This window comes from Elgaria multicarinata, chromosome 7 (assembly GCF_023053635.1).
Source record: "Elgaria multicarinata webbii isolate HBS135686 ecotype San Diego chromosome 7, rElgMul1.1.pri, whole genome shotgun sequence".
Taxonomy (NCBI): domain Eukaryota; kingdom Metazoa; phylum Chordata; class Lepidosauria; order Squamata; family Anguidae; genus Elgaria; species Elgaria multicarinata.
In genome coordinates, this window is record NC_086177.1 from 62,596,721 (window position 1) to 62,618,443 (window position 21,723).

Below are 21,723 nucleotides of genomic sequence, written 5' to 3' on the forward strand. Positions count from 1 at the left end.
CACATGTGAGTTGATTTTTTTGTGTTTAATTTTTTTAAAAAAATCTTTTATTATTTTGAAAAGTTGTAATCTGTGTGGTCAATAGGGATATATTATGGCTTCTTTGCTTTCTAATCTACTTAAGACTGAGTAACATAAATGTTCCGCTGTAGTGAGATGTGGGTTGTTGGGTGAGTGGTGGAACACTGAGTCCTCACGAAAGCAGAGCTCTGATGGCTTTCTCACACTTCCAGTTTTTGAAGTCCTGGTGAATTGAGTATGAACTGAGTGTATGGGTGACTACTTCATCACAACTGAACACTCCCTATTCTCCATGTAATCCAAATTTCATCAGACTTGGGATGGAACTACATGTTTGGCAATGGGCGTATGAAGCTGGTTTGCCGCTGGATAGCTCTGACATACCGGGGGAAGGATGCAATTTGCAGCGGAGGAGCACTAAATATGGAAGTGGGGAGTATGCTTTCCCAGGCCCACTTTCCCCATCTCTTACAACTTCTCCTATGCCTCCCCATTTTTGACCCACATTTCCCCATAATGCAGCAAACAACAGTGACTCACTTTGCTGATTATCTGCCATGACTATGGGGATCAGGCTGGGTAATCTACCCACTTGTATGCATGATTCTCCAACCAGGTAAGGCTATATATGTCAAAGAAGCTTTCACACTTGCTATTTTTCTTTTTGTATGGCCCTTATCTAGGGAGACGTGTATACAGCCTATTTACCCTGCAGTGGTGCTCCATTGTTTATATGATGCAGCCACCAACTCACAGCAATGATGGGCTTCCTCCCCCCCCCCGCCCCTGAAACTGTGTTTCACAGTGCTGTGTTACTACAACTTTTTGTCCCAATGTCACCACATTGCTTCTTCTGTCCATCATTGATAGCTTCACTTCAGATTAGCAAAGTGGGCATAGCTCGGGGGTAGTTCCCAGTGCAGGGTACGTGCAGGAATGCAGGGCAAAGTGCAGAGAGCGAGTTGGATTACCATCTGGGGAACAAAAGTAAGGGCAGTTCTTTTGTCTAATGTATCAATTCAATGATCTGTAGCAGTGCATCTGCACTGCCATAGGCTTTCAAAGTTGCGCAGAATTCCCCCAAAGCAAGCAAACAAAAAAGGTTTGTGTAGTTTTTGGTCTGCTGCCCATTCCCACTGTCTGACTACAGCGCTGCGATTTTTCCTCTCCAGATAGTCCATGCTTAGCCCTGCCATTTAAACATATTGATTCCATTTCGCAGCAATAATGCTGCAGGGTTTGGGGGGAATCAGGATGCAAAGCCGTGTCGTATAGACACGGCCTAGATCAGAGCATTTGTTGTGCATTAACGGAACGCTACGTCTATTCACATATTAGAGCAGAGCATGATCTATATAGCAAAGAGCACTATTAAATTATGGAAAATTAATTAAACATAAACTTAAATACCAATGGGGACAAATGAGAGTATCTTGGATATCCTGTAGCATTTTCGTAGAAGAAAACTTTTGGGGAAGTGAAGAAGCAAAAACATTCAGGAAATGGAAGGAAGGAAAGACATCTCATAGGCTATGCCATGCATTTCATTGATTTCTAATGTTATTAAATAGTAATAATTAGAAAAGAGAAAGCAAGGCATTAAGAAACTCAACAATTATCACCATACCTGCTGCTGATCTCTTAATGCTGCTTCAGCCCTGACTTTATGATCACAGAAGTCCATAAGTTTATTTTTGTCATTTAGATAGCAGATCTGGAGCATCTGATATTCTTGTGCTAAATGAAGATTTTCATTCATTGCAACATGGATAGAAACCTAGAGAGGAGAGATTTTTAATTACCATTACTAACTATTTTTGGAAGCTATGATTTCATTTCCAACCATTTCAATACTATTCAGTCAGGCTCCTTTTCCATAGTATTCATTCAGGCTCCTTCAACTTCTCCAATCCAAATCTCCCCTGTGAAGACATTATGTTTTACGTAAAGAGATAGGAGAGCTGATCAAAACATTGTTTATTTTATTGTTTATTTTGTCCCTTAGATATGTCAATAAAAACAAAGCAACAACGTAACAGGGTAGGAAGTCTCTTTTCAGGAATAATATAGGACCCAGCATATATTTTTTACTCTCCACAATCTCAGATTGACTTAGAGACCTAAACAGTTTCAGTTATAATGGTGACATTTAACACTTACAAGTAATTAGCATTTCTACAGTGAATACAATCCTAGCAAATAAGTGAATATTAAGAATACTGTGACAAAGGTAATTATTTGCAAGGAGTGAAAGGTCAACATTTTAATTGCAAACGGGAAAGGTAGATGAAGAATTCACAAACAATGTACTCAAGATTCATAAAAGAAACAGATATTGAAACATGCAAATAACCAAAACCCGAGAAAAGATTTATTTGAAAGTTTCCGCCATCCATTGCTCTTCTTTATGATCTGTGAAGACAAATAGTTTGAAAAAGGTGGAGTAGGAATTCCTAACAGCAACAACAACACCCACCACCTTAGGCTGTAATCCTAAAGACATATTTAATCTTTCTGGGATGTTTCCACTCTCTTCCCCTGAATTTTGCTGCTCCAACCATCATGTAGACTCCTTTAACCTGTCTCAAGCCTCATCTCTCTCTTTACTTTATCACTAAGCCCTTCTGTGACCTCCAATCTGATAGTCACTTAGTCCTCTGCTGCACTTTGTTCACAGGTATGATGACCAAAAAAAAAAAAGGAAGGAAGATAAAAACTGGTTACGTTAAGACATAAGATGTAAGGTTACGATGGTTTCAATGCCGTTTTCCATCTTCAAGGGGATGCATTATAATCTTAACTTTGTACTGTGACAAGAAGAGTAAAAGGGAAAGAAAGTGCTACTTTGGAGAGGGACCACAGCTCAGTGGTAGAGCGCATGCTTTGCATGTACACAGTTACAGATTGAATCTCCATTTAAAAGAGTCAGGTGGAAGGCGATGGCCTCTGTCTGAGACCCTGGAGAGTCACTGTCAGTCAGTGTAGACAAGACTGAGATAGATGGACCAACAGTCTGTTCTCGTTCAAGGCGGCTTCCTGTGTACATAATTGTTATGACACCTGTTTTAATAACTATGGAAAAAGATATGCTTGAAGCAAAAGAGATCTTCACATGCTTGCCTGCCTGCCCTACATGTTCAGTGAATAGGCAGAGAGGGAGCACAACTTTTCACGCTGGTAGGGCCAGCATAAAAAATTGTGCTCCCTCTCTGCCTATTCACTGAAGGGGGAGCTGGGTGTGTGTGACCAACTGGCATGATCCCACTCCAGCTCTACATGTTCAGTATAGATGTGTAGGACAGAAATTTGTCCACATCTCTAAATGAATATGTATTTAGTTAGAGACAAACTCCAAGGAGCTCAAGGCAGCTAACAACAAGAAGATTTATTTTTTAAAAAAAGTAAATGTTAACTTTTTATGTTACCCATTTTGTTAAAATTCAAAACATCTTTTCAATCATTGCTAAACATAAAAATGTGTAAATAGCAGAAAGCAGCATGATCCTGTGCATTTTTAGACAGAAGTCCTACAACTCCCAGCGTTCTAAACATGCATAGGATTGTACTCTAAACCAGCTTACCAAGGCAGTGACTATCCTTCATACACCATCCAGGATAGCCACCACCATAATAAGTTGGCTTACTTTGTTTGGAAGGTTTGCATTTTATAAGATTGCCCCTGACGCAGGAGCTTTTGTCTCTGAAATTCACTGGGCTTAAATACACAAGTTGCCCATTGGAACCTTTGAGAATACATTGTCTTTTTACTTTTCATTCACCCTGGTAGTTTCCTCTCTGGTTTGTTTGTTTTTGTTTGTTTGTATAAACACACACACACACACACAGAGAGAGAGAGAGAGAGAGAGAGAGAGAGAGAGAGAGAGAGAGAGAGAGGTTGTACACCTTTTAACCCATTCATTCATTAACTGTCTTTTAGCATTTAAGAAAGCTATAAAGACTGATCTATTCTGGCAGGCCTATCCAGTGGAATTTTAGGATGTTTTTAGAATGTTTTAATAATGTATACTATGTTTTTAATTCAGTTTTATGTATTTTATACTTACTCTTGTTCCTCACCTTGATCCAAACAGAGAGGTGGGTAAGAATTATTATTATATTATTATTATTATTATTATTATTATTATTATTAATTTTAATTAATAGTTTCTCATAGAGAACCTTTTCCACACTGTCATGCCTGTTGAAGAACCCCTGTATGTTCAAGAGGATACCTGGGTGTGTTCTAGGGCAGGAGTATTGAATCTCTTTCAGCCAGGAGGGCAAAATTCTATTTCAGAGAAATTTTCAGGGGTTGCATTCCAGTGCTGGGAAGGGCCATATATAGGTTGTTGTAGCTTAAAGTTTTTACTGCCAGTAACTAAGACTTAGGAGAGGTATTTTGACCTTTTAGAATGGTTAGAACTACATAAAAGCCAGTAAACCACCAAATAACTGGTGTTCAGGGAAAAGGAGGTGGAGCCAGGGGAAGAGATGATGATGATGATGATGATGATGATGATGATGATAATGATGATGATGATGATGATGATGATGATAATTTACCTGCCTTTCCATTTTGATCGAGGCAGGGAACAACAGTAAATATAAAACACATAAAACTGAATTAAAACATAATATACATTGTTAAAACATCCTAAAAACATCTTAAAATTACACTAGATAGGCTTGCTGGAAGAGATCAGTCTTTATAGCTTTCTTGAATGCGAATAGACGATTAAGTTGATGAGTCTCCTCCGGCAGGCCATTCCACAGTCTGGGAGCTGCGGAAAAGAAGGTCCTCTGGATGCCCATCTGGGGAATCCCGGGTAGGCTGGATTTGGCCCACAGGCCTGAGATTCCCACCCATGTTCTAGAGCCTGCAATCAGTTTATGCAGGGTGAGGGGACCCCTGCACCCTCACTTTTGCCTTATGTAAACCCCTAATGTCTCTGCAAATGACATTGCATGGGGCAGATCGGCAGGAGCGGGCAAGCAGTATTTCAGGGAGCATTGCTCTCCACAACTGTTCTTCTCATTCAGAACATCACACACACACACACACACACACACACACACACACACACACACTCCACACTATAGCTTCAAAGGAAATCCAGGTTTTTCTGAAATAATTTTAAAACCACTGGTTAAAGATACTTTTGCATCTTATCATAAAACTGACTTAAAGCCGCTGTACAAAAAAAAAGTGAAAGGAATGATTAAATGTTGCTTTTGGGGGGTATGGGTTAGGGTGTTATGTAAGTTGTTAACACTTGATACCTTACGCCTGCAGATTTATTTTTTGTCACTGTATTCCATGCATAAACCTAAAAACAATACGCTTGGGTAAAGAGATTTCCCTTTCAAAACAAAAATGAAACAAAAAACAAACACTCCCCCCCACACCTTTGAATTACCGTATTTCTTCGATTCTAAGATGCACTTTCCCCCCCATATAAACATCTCTAAAAATGGGGTGCATTTTGGAACCGCGGGTCATTTATTATTTCTTAGAATCAAAGCTTTTTTTCCGTTGGTGGTACTGAAATTAGTGTGCGTCTTACAACCGATGGCGTCTTAGAGTTGAAGAAATACAGTATTACTTTTTTAAAGAAAAAAAAAACCCAGCGTGGGCTCTGATTATGATTGAATCAAAGCTGGCTGTAGGGAGTGCTGCTTTAAAAACACACAAAATGTTGGGAGACTGGATCGTAGATGCATTGCATTGTGTTTGTTTTGAAGGTTCCAAAAGAGGGGTGAACAGGACAGATTCCCACTTGATCAGTTCTACGTGGGTAGCTTTTATTCCACAATTAGCTATGTGTGAAACAGGTTTCTTCATATGGCAGAGATTTTCTAGATGCCATTTGATTGTTTTTTTGTACACAGTTCAGGATAAAACTGCTAGCATGAGGAAAAACATAAACACCAAATGTAGAAGAGCACTTCACATCCCAGCCAAAATATTACAGAATGAAATTTGCTTGAGTATATAGGATTGCAATTATTGATGTGTTTAATAAATGCTATAGAACAGCAATTCAAATTCACTACATGTTCATAAATATATTTTCTAGGAAATTATTTTCTAACTTTTAATGAATACTGTGACAAATGATTAACTTCTTTTTCTACTAAAACTGATCCTTATGAGAGATTCATTTATCCTTACAACTTCCTAGAATGCCAAGGCCTTCTAGAGTTCCAAGGATTGCTGTCTTTGTACTGTTCATTTTCCAAAATGGTATATAACATTAAAATATTAATTAAAATATTAATTAGAACATACCTAAAGTGTTACTCTCATAAAATCCCTTAACGTTTGTAAGCATTTTTAGTTCTGAAGAACAACACAGGAAGCAACTTTGCTGACAGAATTTCTGACTCATCAAAATTATGTACTTTATTTCACTGACAAGCCATTTTGCTTGACTGAACTACTCAGTAGCAATGGACATGGCTGACACCCAGTGGTCTTTCAGGTAAGAATTTAAAACACACACACACACACACACACACCTACATATCATTTTATACTTCAGAGCTGACAAAAATGATACTTCAGCTCTTTTATGTAAGATAGTGTGTGTTCTCAAGGTGTAACCTGATCTCTGAATTTTCTTAATATTTTCAAATGGAAGGTTAAAGTATAAAAATTAATGACTGAAACACCTGCTAAGTTGTTTACTTTGTGCCTCTTTACATATTCAGCTCATTTATGTTCCTATAATTGAGAAGAACCAGTTGAGTGGTTTTCAACCTGTTCTGGAGGAGGTTGCACCGGATCAAGCTCACAGTTTGGGGGTGCTCCTAAATCCATCATTGTCAGTGGAGGCACAGGTGGCCTCGGTGGTGCAAAGTGACTCTTCTCAACTTAAGTTGATATACCAACTGTGATTCTGGACAGAGGTAGGATTGCCACAGTTATCCATCCTCTGGTAACCCCTTGTTTGGTTTAAATAGGGTAGTAAGATTGTTAACTCGAACAGGCTGTGCAATCATACCTCACCAGTGCTTTTCATCTACACTGGCTGCCAGCCCATTTCTGAGCCCAATTCAATGTGCTGATATAAAGCCCTAAACAGGTTATTTGAAAGATTGTCTTCAGAGGCCCTTCTCAAGATGCCCCCACTGAGTGAGGTTCATCAGGTGAGGTGGCTTACTAGAGAAAAGGACTTTTCAGTGATGGTGACTTGACTAAGTGGGTTTTCTTTCAGCACCAGGTGAAGTTGGTGCCTTGGTTGCCCTGTGGGATGACCTCTGTCGGGAGAGAGACAGGGGGAGTGCGACCCTGTTGGTTCTCCTGGACCTCTCAGCGGCCTTCGATACCATCGACCATGGTATCCTTCTGGATAGGTTGTCTGAGCTGGGAGTTGGAGGTACTGCGTTGCAGTGGTTCCGCTCCTACTTGGATGGCCGATTCCAGAAGGTGGTGCTGGGGGGTTATTGCTCTGTGCCGTAGCTCCTAAGCCATGGGGTTCCACAGGGCTCTATTTTATCCCCTATGCTGTTTAACATATACATGAAGCCGCTGGGGGAGGTTATCCAGAGATGTGGACTGAGGTGTCATCAATATGCGGATGATACCCAGCTCTACCTTTCCTTTTCATCAAACCCAGGTGAGCCAGTGACTGTTCTGAACCAGTGCCTGGGCACAGTAATGGACTGGATGAGGGCTAACAAACTGAGACTCAATCCAGACAAGACGGAGGTACTGTTAGTGGGTGGTTCATTTGTCCGGCGAGGTGATGTTTGCCCTGTCCTGGACGGGGTTGCACTCTCCCTAAAGGATCGGGTCTGTAGTTTGGGGGTGCTCTTCGATCCAGAACTGTCACTTGAGGCACAGGTGAACTCAGTGGCAAAGAGCACCTTTTATCAGCTTAGGCTGATATACCAACTGCACCCTTATCTGCACAGAGATAGCTTAGCTACAGTTATCCATGCTCTGATAACCTCTCGTTTGGATTACTGCAATGCGTTTTACGTGGGGCTGCCTTTGAAAACGGCCCAGAAGCTTCAGCTGGTACAAAACAAGGCAGCCCGTTTACTAACAGGGACTGGCTGGCGAGATTACATTACGCCAGTCCTTTTACAACTTCATTGGCTGCCGGTCCAGGTCCGGGCCCGATTCAAAGTGCTGGTATCCTGGAGCGTGTGGTCTACTCTCGTTGTCTTGATTTTCTTTCTAGTAACTCTGCTCTGGATCCTTTTCAATCTGGATTCCGTCCTTTGCATTCCACTGAAACAGCCCTTACTAAGATTACCAATGATCTTCTTATTGCCAAGTCTAAAGGCCTTTATTCCTTTCTTATTCTCCTTGATCTAACTGCAGCCTTTGACACGGTTGATCACGATCTTCTTTTAGATTCCCTTCATGACCTCGGATTTTGTGGCTCTGTCTATAACTGGTTTGCCTCCTATCTAGTGGGTCGCTCTTTCAGCATGTTGGCTAACGGCAGCTCGTCTTCTTCTTTTCCCCTTTCAGTAGGGGTTCCGCAAGGCTCGGTGCTTGGCCCGTTGTTGTTTTCTTTATACATGTTGCCCTTGGGTAATCTTATTCAATCTCATGGTCTCCAATATCATCTGTATGCCGATGATACACAATTATATCTTTCATCTCCAGATCTTTCTCCAGATGTTCACAATCGTATCTTGGCATGTCTTTCAGATATCTCAGCTTGGTTGCTTCATCGTCATTTGAATCCTAGGCCTTGACTTCCTGGAGTCTTCCTGGAGACTTCATCGTCGTCTGAAACTTAATATGGCAAAGACTGAATTGCTTGTTTTTCCTCCTAAACCTTCTCCTCATCTTTCATTCTCTCTCACTGTCAATGATGTTACGCTTACTCCGGTCTAGGAAGCTCGTAGTCTTGGCTTCATGTTTGACTCATCGTTCTCCTTTATTCCTCATATTGAGGCAGTAGCTAAATCCTGTCGTTTTTTCCTGTATAATATTGCCAGGATTCGATCATTTCTGTCTATTTCTTCTGCCAAGATGCTTGTTCATGCACTGGTTATTCCTCGGTTGGACTACTGCAACCTTCTTCTCTCTGGCCTTCCTTCTTCTCACATCAGTCTGTTGGTTTCTGTTCACCACTCTGCTGCTAAGATCATCTTCTTGGCTCACCGCTCTGACCATGTTACTCCACTTCTGAAATATCTGCATTGGCTTCCAATTCACTTCAGAATCCAATATAAACTTCTCCTGTTGACCTACAAAGCTTTTCACTGTCTAGCTCCTTCGTATCTTTCCTCTCTCATCTCACACTATTGCCCCGCTCGTGCTCTTCGCTCCTCTGATGTCATGTTTCTCACCTGCCCAAGGGTCTCCACTTTCCTTGCTCGGCTTCGTCCATTTTCTTCAGCTGCCCCTTATGCCTGGAATGCTCTTCCAGAACATTTGAGAACTACAAGTTCAATCGCAGCTTTTAAAGCTCAGCTAAAAACTTTTCTTTTTCCTAAAGCTTTTAAAACTTGAATTGTTTTGACTTTTATACTGCCTGTTTGGTGCATTCTCTTCCCCTCCTTATTGCTTTATTATGATTTTATTAGAATGTAAGCCTATGCGGCAGGGTCTTGCTATTTATTGTTTTACTCTGTACAGCACCATGTACATTAATGGTGCTATATAAATAAATAATAATAATAAAAAATAATAATAAACGGTTTGGGGCCAGGTTATTTGAAGGAACGCCTCCTCCCATATGTACCTACCTGGACCTTAAGATCATCTACAGGGGCCCTTCTCCGTGAGCCCCTGCCAAAGGAAGTGAGGCAGGTGGCTACTAGGAGGAGGGCTTTCTCTGCTGTGGCATCCCGGTTGTGGAATGAGCTCCCCAGAGAGGTCCGCCTGGCGCCTACACTGTACTCCTTTCGTCGCCAGCTGAAGACCTTTTTATTCACTCAGTATTTTAACACTTAATTTTAACTTAAATTTAAATTTTACTGTTTTAACTCTGTATTTTAATCTTATATCAATTTTGCTGCGTGGTTTTATCCTGGTTGTGCTTTTTATACTGTAATTTGTATTTGTGCTTTTAACCTGTTGGTTGTTTTATCATGGTTTTAATTTTTGTGAACCACCCAGAGAGCTTTGGCTATTGGGCGGTATAAAAATGTAATAAATAAATAAATAAATAAATAAAATAAAAGTTCCTTTTATTCACCCAGGTGATTTTAAGTGCTTGTTAATGTTGCTTTAAAATTACTTTTAATAACTTTTTAGATCATCAGCATTTAATTTTCTGCTCTGTGTATTGTTTTTATTATTGCTGATTTTATTTTATTTAGTTTGTACTGTGGGCATTCAAATCTATTTTATGTTTAGGATTTTAGGTTTTTACTATTTAAAATTTTGTTAACCGGCCAGAGGACTATGTTGAGTGAGCAGTACATAAGTGTTAAAACTAACATACAAGCAAATAGAAAAATAAATAGAAAAATAAATAAGGTCTCAAATACTTTAGTATCAATTTAACTTTAATGTTTAAGTTACCATGAAATATTCAAATCATGGATTTACTATCACTGTGAAAGACTAGGACCAAATGTGCCCATTTCTTCATGAGGGTGCTGTTGCACTTACGTCCTGCTTGTGGGTTTCCCATGGACAGCTGGTTGATCACTTTGTGAACAGAATGTTGGACTAGATGGACCCTTGGTCTGATTCAGCATGGTTTTCCTATGTACCGTATCTCTTCGATTGTAAGACACCATCGATTGTAAGACACACACTAATTTCAGTACCACCAACAGAAAAAAAAACACCTAAGACACACCCGCGATTCTGAGATGCACCCCATTTTTAGAGATGTTTATATGGGGGGGAAAAGTGCGTCTTAGAATCGAAGAAATAGGGTACTTACATTTTTAAGAAACAAAATTAAATATTTTTTTAAAAAGCACATGTCAGGCTGTAGAAGAAACCTTCACATCACATACACCAATGAAATACCATGTGGTTGCTTTTCTACATTGCACACATAAGATCATATCTTTTTTTTATCACTCTCTGGTTCTACATTTATTTATTTATTTATTTATTACATTTTTATATCGCCCAATAGCCAAAGCTCTCTGGGCAGTTCACAAAAATTAAAACCATAATAAAACAACCAACAGGTTAAAAGCACAAATACAAAATACAATATAAAAAGCACGCAGCAAAATTGATATAAGATTAAAATACAGAGTTAGAACAGTAAAATTTAAATGTAAGTTAAAATTAAGTGTTAAAATACCGAGAGAATAAAAAAATCTTCAGTTGGTGATGAAAAGAGTACAGTGTAGGCGCCAGGCGGACCTCTCTGGGGAGCTCATTCTACAACCGGGATGCCACAGCGGAGAAAGCCCTCCTCCTAGTAGCCACCTGCCTCACTTCCTTTGGCAGGGGATCACGGAGAAGGGCCCCTATAGATGATCTTATGGTCCGGGCAGGTACATATGGAAGAAGGCGTTCCTTCAAATCACCTGGCCCCAAACTGTTTAGGGCTTTAAATGCCAATACCAGCACTTTGAATCGGGCCCGGACCTGGACTGGCAGCCAATGAAGTTGTAAAAGGACTGGCGTAATGTGATCTCGCCGGCCAGTCCCTGTTAGTAAATGTTTCATAGTCCTTAAGCAAGAATTAGAATCCCCACTTCTCCCATAAGTATGCAATGGAAGAGTAAAAAAAATCCCACTGTAACCACTCTTTTCCCATAATCATGTGAGGATTATAAAGGCTAACTAGGCCACAGCTAGACCTAAGGTTTATCCTGGAATCATCCAGGGTTCGCCCCTGCCTGAGCACTGGATCCCCTGTGTGTCACCTAGATGAACAGGTTTGACCCCTGGACGATCCAGGGATAAACCTTAGGTCTAGCTATGGCCCTAATCTGCTTTCAACTATCTTGGTCACATACCTCTAGAGCAGAATGATTGACCTGTGCTCTATGTGTAGTTCTGTATTCATCTCAGGTAGCCTAAGCAAGAATATTCAAAGCCCTTTAAGTGATTAAACCCTGCATTCTTAGAGGCTTCCTTCCTTCCTGTGACTCACTAAAGCTTCAAAGTGAAACAGTGGAAGGCCAGGAAGGCTGCTCTCGGTAGGAGGTCTCTCCTGGTAAAATGCTCTATTTCCAAAATCAAGGCCAGATCTACACCAAGCAGGATATAGCACTATGGAAGCAGTATGAAAACAGTATATAAGAGGCAGGAGCCACACTACTGCTTTATAGTGGTATTGAAGTGCACTGAGAACTGTTGGGGCCCATGACACATACCATATGTCACTTCCATACCACTTTCATGGTGCTATATCCTGCTTGGCATAGATCAGACCCAAGTTGTACTTGTATCTTAACAACTTTACAATTAAATTAACAATCCATCTATTTTCACAGACCTCTGCCCAGATGAATAGTAGTCACACAGAAGTGATAGACCATATAGTCTAGACTTAAGAACTTGTTGTTTCAACACTTTTCTGGGAAATAAATCAACTTCCCCAATTATCATGTTCCTTACTGAATAGCCATGGATGTTAACTTGGCTCAAGTTCCTATGAAGAAAAGATCCTTCCTCCCCAAGATCTGTAGCATCATTTCATGACCCTATGCCAGTTTCACATCAAACAAAGGAATCCCAGGCTTCTTTCAGTGTCCTTATTTGGCTTCTAGATTATATTTCTTGCCTATCATACAAGTAAAGATGGAACCCAGGACTTCAAATCTCCATCTGAAATGTATTGGTCCTTAATTTTAAACTCTCACAATGACTTGAATAACATCTCCCTTCATTTATTTAGAAACTGTGGCATTGTTACAGACTTTATGCTTTTGTAAATGAGAGATACATATCTTTGATCAAAACTAAACTTGATGAGAATAGGAACCCGAGTCATTATGAACTGGCTTCAAACATGGACAAGCTCCCCTATCCAGAAAATAGTCTCCAGGTTAAAAGCATAATTAGATAAAGGATACTTGCCATTTTTTCATCAACTCAGTGGGCCAATTCACTTATTAGAAAAAGGCTCCATGCAATGAATTCCATAGAAATATCATGTTAATCAAGCTCGTCTTGGTGGCAGTTCCCAAGATTACAGCAGCAGATCTTTCAGCTGCTTCAATTGAAGGAATTGCCTGCGGCTGTATGGTGGAGTGTTCAGTTCACAAGCTACAGTTCTCCATTGGAAAAGCATCTCTGAGGACAGTTAGGATGCATTTTCTAGAGTCCTGAATCCTCTTCTAACATTAGAACAAAGCAGCTGAAAATGCACACAAGTGAGTTTGATGTAATCAATTTTAGTGAACTGCCCAGACAGCTTTGGCTATGGGGCAGAATTGAAATATAACAAATGAATGAATCATGGATGGATGTAAAGAGAGGCAAAGGCACTAACATTTGATGATGGTCTCATAAAACAAGCTTAGCCACAAAGTTCTCACAAAAAAAATATCATAAAACAACTATGGGCTGGATAGTGACATAGTCATCCTTAAAGTAGACCTGTTAAAATCAATGAGGATTAAGTTAGTCATGATTAAATTAAGTCTCATTGATTTCAGTGGGTCGACTCTAAACATGATTAAATCTGGATCCAACCCTATATAGCTTAACTTCGTTCTTATGAGTTTTGTCACCTCCAAATACTTCTAATTTGACAATCCTGTTGAACAGATAGGGTCTTTTCTTATGGACTCAATGGTTGCTTCCACACTAGCTGTCCTTGCCAGAACTGGTATCTCATTTGCTCACTCAGGTTTTCTAGAGAGGTTGTTGTTATAGGATTGTATTCCAGCTTTTCCCCTTGAATTCCTGACTTTTTAAAAAAGATCTGGTTTGTGGCACTTTTTCTCACTTGTAGCACAGCTGTAGTGTCGGCCGCTCATGTGAAGACTAGCAAAGTGGTAATGAAACACCTTCCAGAGGTCTGTGAGGCAGTTAATAACATGGTGGATGAAGACCCAGTTTCCTTCACTCCTACTCCCAACCCCCACACCCATGTCCTTGTCATAGCCTGACCAGTCGTAGTAGTAGTAATAGTTATTGTTGTTGCTGTTAAGAGGTATTATTGAAATATATTATTATGCACAAAACTGCTGATATATTTATATGCCCTTATGAACGTTAACTCCACCCCACGCCACGCCCAGTTTCTCTCTCTCATCCTTTGAGGAGCAACCATGGTAGAGGAGTCAGGGAAAAGGGGTGGAGGGCTGCCCAGTCCTTTCTCCCCCTTAACCTAGCAGCAAGAGAACTGTAGCTGAAGTCTTTCTGCCACTTGGCAGAAAGGACAGGTATGGTATAGAAAATGAATTGAAAACATAAACTCTCCCCTTAGACTGTTGTGCCTTGTCAACGGACCTGCGCCTGCTGGAGTGACTCACAGGAAAGCCTGATCATTTGAGATTCGTGGCACCCAGGAAGAAATATAGCTGTGGGAACTCACTGTTTCCTGTTCCCAAGAGGCTGGCCCCACATTTCTGCTGTTTGATGTGCTTTCTTTCAAGAGAGCAGCCATTCACTTGTTCAGAGCCGGCCCTACCATTAGGCAGAGTGAGGTGGTTGCCTCAGGCAGAAGTTGCCTGAGGTGTCAGCAAAGTGTTGGAGGAGAGATCCATGGACCACCTGCCCTGCGCTGTATTCCCCTCCTCAAATTAGCTTGATCACTCCAGGTGTGGTGGAGGATGATGTCCAGTTGCCAGTATTGAAGAAAGATTCAACTGCTAGTCCGGTACATGCGATTGGGGGGATACCATTTGGCCTTTGCCTCACATAGCAAAATGTCTTAGGCTGACCATGTACTGCAGGTGTTGGTGCCTGTACAAACTCTCCTCTTGGCAGGCAGCCATGCATGCCCTCTTCCTCCTTGCTTCTTGTCTGTGCCTCTCCCCACTGATTAAAAAAAGCAAAAAAACTTTTGGATGGGTTGGCACTCTCTCTGAAGGATGAGGTCCGCAGCTTGGGGGTGCTTCTGGATCCAGCACTGCTCCTGGAGCATCAGATAGCTGCTGGGGCCAGAAGTGCCTTTGCTCAGCTTTGTCTGGTTCTCCATGTGTGCCCCTACCCGGAGATCCAGCCGCAGTGATCCATGTTTTAGTTACCTCCCATTTAGATTATTGTAATGCACTCTGCGTATAGCTTCCCTTGAAGTGTGTTCAGAAACTGCAGCTGGTGCAAAATGCAGCGCCCAGATTGGTTTCAAGCATGTACTTGTTGACCATATTACATCAATCTTATATCAACTGTACTGGTTGCCAGTCTCTTTTTGGGCACAAGTCAAGTTGCTGGTGCTTACCTATAAAGTCCTAAATGGCATGATGCCAGGATGTCTGAAAGATTGTCTCCTCCCTTATGAACTTACTGGTAGTTTAAGATAATCTTCAGATGCCCTTCTGCATGTCCCACCACCAAAAGATATTAGGTTGGTGGAAGCACAAGATAGGGCCTTCTTTGTGGCAGCACCCCGCTTGTGGAACTCTTCTGAAAGTATGTTAGGCTGGCTCCTTCTTTGTTCCATTTTAAACTTTTGTTGTTGTTCCACATGGCTTTTTACTATTTAAAATGTGTTAGCTCTGCACTTTTAAAATTCCTCTCCTGCTCTTAATTCTGCTGGTTGTGATATATTAAAGTTTTAAACTGTTTTTTACTTAACATTTTAAATTGTTTTAAGTTTTAATTGCAAGTTGCCTTGGGGGTCCTATTTAGGCCAAAAGAAAACTCAACTTTTGTAACCTTCTCCCACACCCACCCCATAAACTGGAAGTATAAAATAATAAAGCATAAAATATAAAAGAGCAAATAGTGGAATTTGATATAATGAGCCAGGATATGAGTAAATTAAGGCCAATGTCAGTACGTTGTCTGGAGAAGCAGGATTTCCTAACTACATTTTCTGAGGAGTAAGCCCACTGAACTAAATGGGGCCCTCTTCAGAATAAACATATTTAAGATTACAGCCTGACAGTGCGATCCTAACTCAGTAGCCTTCCACGATTGCACAGTGTTGTGTAGCTTTTGCTAATATGAGAAAATACTGACGGCTCTGGAGCAATGGTTTAATGCCTTATATTGTCAAGAAGGCGGGCCACTGCCTTCTGCACCAGCTGCATTCTTGAAAATTCCAAAGTTTAGCCCCCTTGTAGAGTTTACTGTAGTAATCTAGCCTGGAGAAGAAGGCATGCATGACTGAAGTCATCAGGTCTGAATCCACAAACAGCATATAGCCTTTGTTAGTTAATGCAACAAAGAAGGTTAAAAATGAGTGAAAGAGACCGATCAATCTAGGTCACAAAGTATGTCAACCATTACAATTTGAGATTTATCTAGTCAGTATCATCTTGCTGGTGAGATAGCCTCACCTATACACAAAGAGTAAAAAGAAAAGAATTATATGAATTGTGTGTCATCACATCCTAACGGAAGACCAATCCCTCCACCTGTCCCCAAATGTTTTGCATGATCTTGACTAGTCTTCTACTCTTAGTTTTCTCTCATATCCCCCCACCATTTTAGTTTTACACACAGCTCATGTATAAGATAAAAAACCCCAACATATTGCAATTAACTAAATGCAACTTAAAATTCAATGGCACTTACTTACTAGGAATGTGTAGGATTTGCAGTCTTAAACATATTGTTTGAAGATCTCCAATGGCTTCACTTCCCAGATAGCTATGCAGAGGTATTTAGGTGTTTGAGTTCTAATATAATGAACTGATTAAAAGTCATTATTGAACCCATCTGTCAAGTGTTAAAGACTTTGTCATTCAAAGCTGATTGTGAAATAATATAAATAGTGTACATGTTTTAAATTATTGTTTCTAACACATTGATCCTAAACATTTAAGCCAAAGTATTTGCCTAAACAGCACCATGGCTGAAAATGCTTGTGTAATGTTATGTTTTGTGATGTCATAATGGTATAACTGTTGGTAATGCTATTCTAAGAACTTAGTGTTTGCACGAAAAGTATTAGGAGTGACCTGTAAGGTTGCAATTCTGTATCCACTTACCTGGAAATAAGCCTCACTGAACTCAATGGGACTTACTTCTATGTAGACATGTATAGGATAGGGCTGTAAATTACTTACATTTTCCCCCTAAGAAGCTAGTGTGTAACTCTTTAGTTTCTTCAAAATATTTCTCAAGTTTCAAGTTCAAAGATTAATTACATTAGCACTGAACTGAATATTCTGTCGCTATAAAATTTAGCATGTTCTGACCCCATAATTTAGAAAATTGAGGAAAATAAGTTAAATAACATCAATATGGACATATATGATGAAGGATGAAAGTTGGTTTAAGTAAAAGTTGCAGTTCTAAACTGAACAAAAACAGTCAATTAAAGACAATTTTTGTCATAAACATTTCCAGACAAAACTAGATAAACTTGGGCATTGGGCTGTAAACAATACAACCAACAAAGACAAATGTAAGATATTATACACTAAAGTGGGGAGAAAAACCTATAAGTACAAAATGAAGGAAGCTGTTAGGTTCTATCTGAATATGAATTAACAATGTAATGCAGATGCAAAAAAGTAAAATGCAATATGGGTTTGCAAAGCAAGCACTGGCTACAAGAAAAGAGATATTATTGCCTGCCCCTCTCTTAAACAGTGAATAGTCTCAAATTTGATAATGATCCTGTTCAGTCAACATGCTAAGTCACAGTGGTTAAGCATTTTGAGTTTAACGTTATGGCTTAGGGCATGTCTACACAAGCCCTAGATCTCGGGGTAGTCTCTGGATCATCCCTGTGAGTCCAAATGATGCCCAGGGGATCCCAGGGGCAAACTGGGACAACTAGGGACTTTCCCCAAGATATCTGGGATCGCAGAAAACCTGAGGTTTTTTTTGCAGTCTCAGGACCATCCTGAGGAGCACGTGCCATGTGGCTGTTGTTCATGGGTCATCCTGTCCTCCCTGCAAGTAGTGGGGCATGGAGCTGTGTGGGGGCAGTCCGTGCCCATGGGGTGGGTGGGTGGGTGGGAGTGTCTTCACTTAAAAAACTGTTTCAGTGGAGTGCAATTGTGCCCTTCTCCATTGTTCCCCCACCCCAAAATGGGGGAGGATCGCAGAAGCAGGTAAGTCTGTGATCCTCCACTCCCTCCCACTCCCTCCTTCCCTCTACACCCTTAAGGTGTAGACACGCCATTAGTGTGTTGTATGAAACATGACTTAGCGTGTCGTGTGAAACATTCCTAACCATGGTGGCTACATAACCACAGTTAATTTAACCATGCACACTAACCATTTACTGCAAAAGGGTATGTGGTCTAACCATGGCTTAGCTTGTTGTCTGAACAAGCCCAATATGACTGTGCCCAGGAGAGTTAAGCAATTATTTTCCTATAGGTGTTTGGAATGGATTATTATCTTTGGGAGATAAACATGGGAGATAAAACCATCCCTGTTTAGGGAACATGACCATAACAGACTGATGGCACTAGGACAGGGGCAGAGAAAGTGTGGTCCTCCAGATGTTGGTGGCCAGCAACTCCCATCAGTCCTAGGCAACATCCATTGAAGGGCCACACATTTCAGGATGCCTTCCAATGCTAGGACTAAAAACATAAGAACAGTGAGTGTCCAACCAAGTGCTTTTGGGAAGCCCACAGTTAGGACATGAGTGCAATAGAACCCCCTCCTGCTCCCCAGCACCTGATATTGATAAGCATATTGCCTCTAATATTGGAGGTAATATATAGCCATCATGACTAGTAGCCATTGATAGCCTTATCCTCCATGAGGATTCTGTTCTTCAAAGTGAAAACTGAACCATGGTTTTGCACCTTGCTGCTTTAAAACTAGTCCACTGACTTATTTTGTCTGGTTCATATGAATTACCCTGACACGGTTATATTCCGCATCAACTTTCCTATAATTTTAGTGCTGCCTTCATTCCAGAGATTGGACAATTGGAATGTATTATCCTGGGGCATAAAGGGGTTTCATAAAAGAAGAGGTGGAAGAAAATGGAAATCCAGCACCGTTTAAGGAAATCAGTGAATAAATTACAAAAACTGTCCATTTGCCTGCCCCTTTTAATCTTACTGTCGTATTCAAACTATTGGGCATGTAACTGAATATCTCAACTGTACCTGAAGAAATAATGGAGCGTGTCTCTGCAGTAAAACAGAACGGCACTAAACTGATGAGTTTAACCCAGCAGAAAGAGCGGCTGTAAACATGACAAATGCCTGCTATTGATTTCAGGTTTAATTACTCTGTGCAGCACTGACAAAGCCCATCAGATGTTGTTGTGAAGTGTAAATGGAACAAACTACACTTCACTGCCCATAGGAAACTGATGGTGTCTGCAGTTTGCATTGTTTACTTTATCCTCCGTAAACTTCAGCCTTGATCAAATTAACAAGTGCTACTAACCTCCAACAAACTACAGTGCACTATGGTTTTACAGCAACAGCCTTGGAACAATAGTTCTGCAGCATTTCACTGATAACAAACGTCTAGCTGATCAGAACATGAAGTCCAGTATTGCCCACCCTCTTGTCAGCTGCAAGTTGGGAAAGGTTCTCTATAACCAACCTGGTGAGGAAGTGAGAAAGTAGCAAACTATGAAATGGATATTATAATGGTTTTCTAAAACCAACTTAGGGAGGAAATTAAAATGTATTTATTTATTTTATTAATTAATGTATTGCTTTTATAGCCCTCCTTCCTTCCTTCCTTCCAAAGAACCCAAGGTGGCGTACATAATCCTTCTCCTCTCCATTTTATCCTCACAGCAACAACCCTGTGAGAGTCTGTGACTGGTCTAAAGTCATCCAGTGGGTTTCCATGGCTGAGTGGGGACGAGAACCCGGATCTCCCAACTTCCAGTCCAACACTTTAGCCACAACACCACATGTAGCAAACTATGAAATGAATATGTGATATGTTTTCTTCAGTAACTGATGAGTAAAAATCATTATCTGATCAGCCCAAATTCTGGAAAACTAGATATTATTATACAAAATGAAGTAGTTGCTGTCTGCTCAAACTTACCTCCACTGGAGCTGTTTTTGCTTTGATTCTTTTACTTTCTTTAGTTTTGTTTTTATTCCTTATTTCAAAATCAATTAAATACCCAAGATCCAATGCTAAATAAACATGACCAAGTGCATTTTTCTGACCCATGATTGGCACAAGCCTTTTTTTTTCGAATACGTGATGACATTGTAATGCTTTCAATGTGCTGAAACAAACATCTGGCTACTTATGAAACACTCATTACTATACTTATGCTGGCCTTTCTCTCCTAAAGTTCAACTTTAAAGTTGCATATTTATTAAATTTATATTTATAAATGTTTTACAAGACTTTTATCATTTGAAATATTTTATGATGTTCTTCTACCTGCCCTGAACATGCAAAGGATGGAATATATATTTTTAAAGCCAGTAGCTTGGTGGAAGGGATGATGAGACAACGTTCACTGGCTGCCCTTAATCACCCGGCATCGTCATGCAATCCATAAATATTTTTAGGGGTGGGGACAGGGACCCTTTGGAGCAGTGTGGGAGGTGGTGCTGGAGGCTGCAGGTGGAAGGGGGAATCCATGAAAAGCACCTTCTCTCCCACTATAGGATTAGAGTCCCCTTCATGAACAGAACCCAACCCAACCAGTTCATCAAGATTATTTGATGAAAATTTGTGATCACAAATCATAGTTATTAATGAATACATGCGTAAGGAATTGCAGGATTTCATAGATAAAGACAAAAGCCATACCATTTTATAGATTATCTGCATTTAAAATTAATATAAAACATATTAAATAGTTTGTACAAACTATATGACTCTGTCTATATTAAGCAGTTGCCATCACAAGAAACTGCACTCTTTGGATGAATTTAGATCTATTGATTTCTGAATGAATTTAGATCTATTTTCCCCACTGCAATAGCATAAAAGATTTTATACGTTTGTCATAATCTGATAAAACAATTATCTTTTCTGTAACATTCAAGTTCACATTTAGAATAGGAGACACAATTTGAACAGTTTGCAATAAAGGTGGTAACGAAAAATATCCTCCTCTATTAGCCCAGGCTTATGCTTAGTTATTCAAGTCATACTGAGTACAACAGAACTTATTTCCTAGTATATATCAACACAATGTTATGCACGCCTACTCAAAAGTAAGTCCCATTCAGTTGAATGGGTCTTACTCTCAGGTAAATGGGTATAGGGTTGCATCCTAAATTAGGATTTGTCCACAGTGACAAAAATGCTGGTCACAAAAGCTAGAGAACTGCTCATCAGGAACATTAGAAGGCATGTTCTGAAAATGCAGCAATATATGTAAAAATATTACTCAGATGCAAAACACTGTTATTTATTTAGATTCTACCCTGGCTTTTGATCCAGACAAATCCCCAAGGTGCCTTACATAAAATAATAACAAACAATTAAGTTGGTCTGCTTCTACCCCCTTCTGACACACTCCTGACCCCTCTCCCAATTCCCATTAACTTCTTGTGCAACCTTCTGACCCTTAAATTTTTGTGGCTTACTGTGATAGCAAATACGTATAACAAGAGAGAGACACTGAAAGTCCAGCTTAGTAGTACTACCTGTAGCAACAAAGCCCCTATCTCCACCCACCTAAATATTGTGGTTCCTCACTTTAAATGCTTGTCAAGGCTTTGGGGTCTTCCAGATCTATCAACAGATCTATCAGTAATGGGAGGAAAGTCAGTGAAAGC

The 21,723-nt window shown here is 40.2% G+C and overlaps 1 protein-coding gene across 1 annotated transcript in view; it reads right to left on the bottom strand.

Annotated features, from left to right (window-relative positions):
• The window catches only part of CCDC178 (coiled-coil domain containing 178), a 173,472-nt gene that overhangs the window by 60,806 nt on the left and 90,943 nt on the right, over window positions 1-21,723 (bottom strand). The window contains exon 17 of the mRNA XM_063130693.1: window positions 1,649-1,798. Coding sequence (XP_062986763.1) covers window positions 1,649-1,798 — 150 coding nt within the window. The remainder of the gene's footprint in view (window positions 1-1,648; window positions 1,799-21,723) is intronic.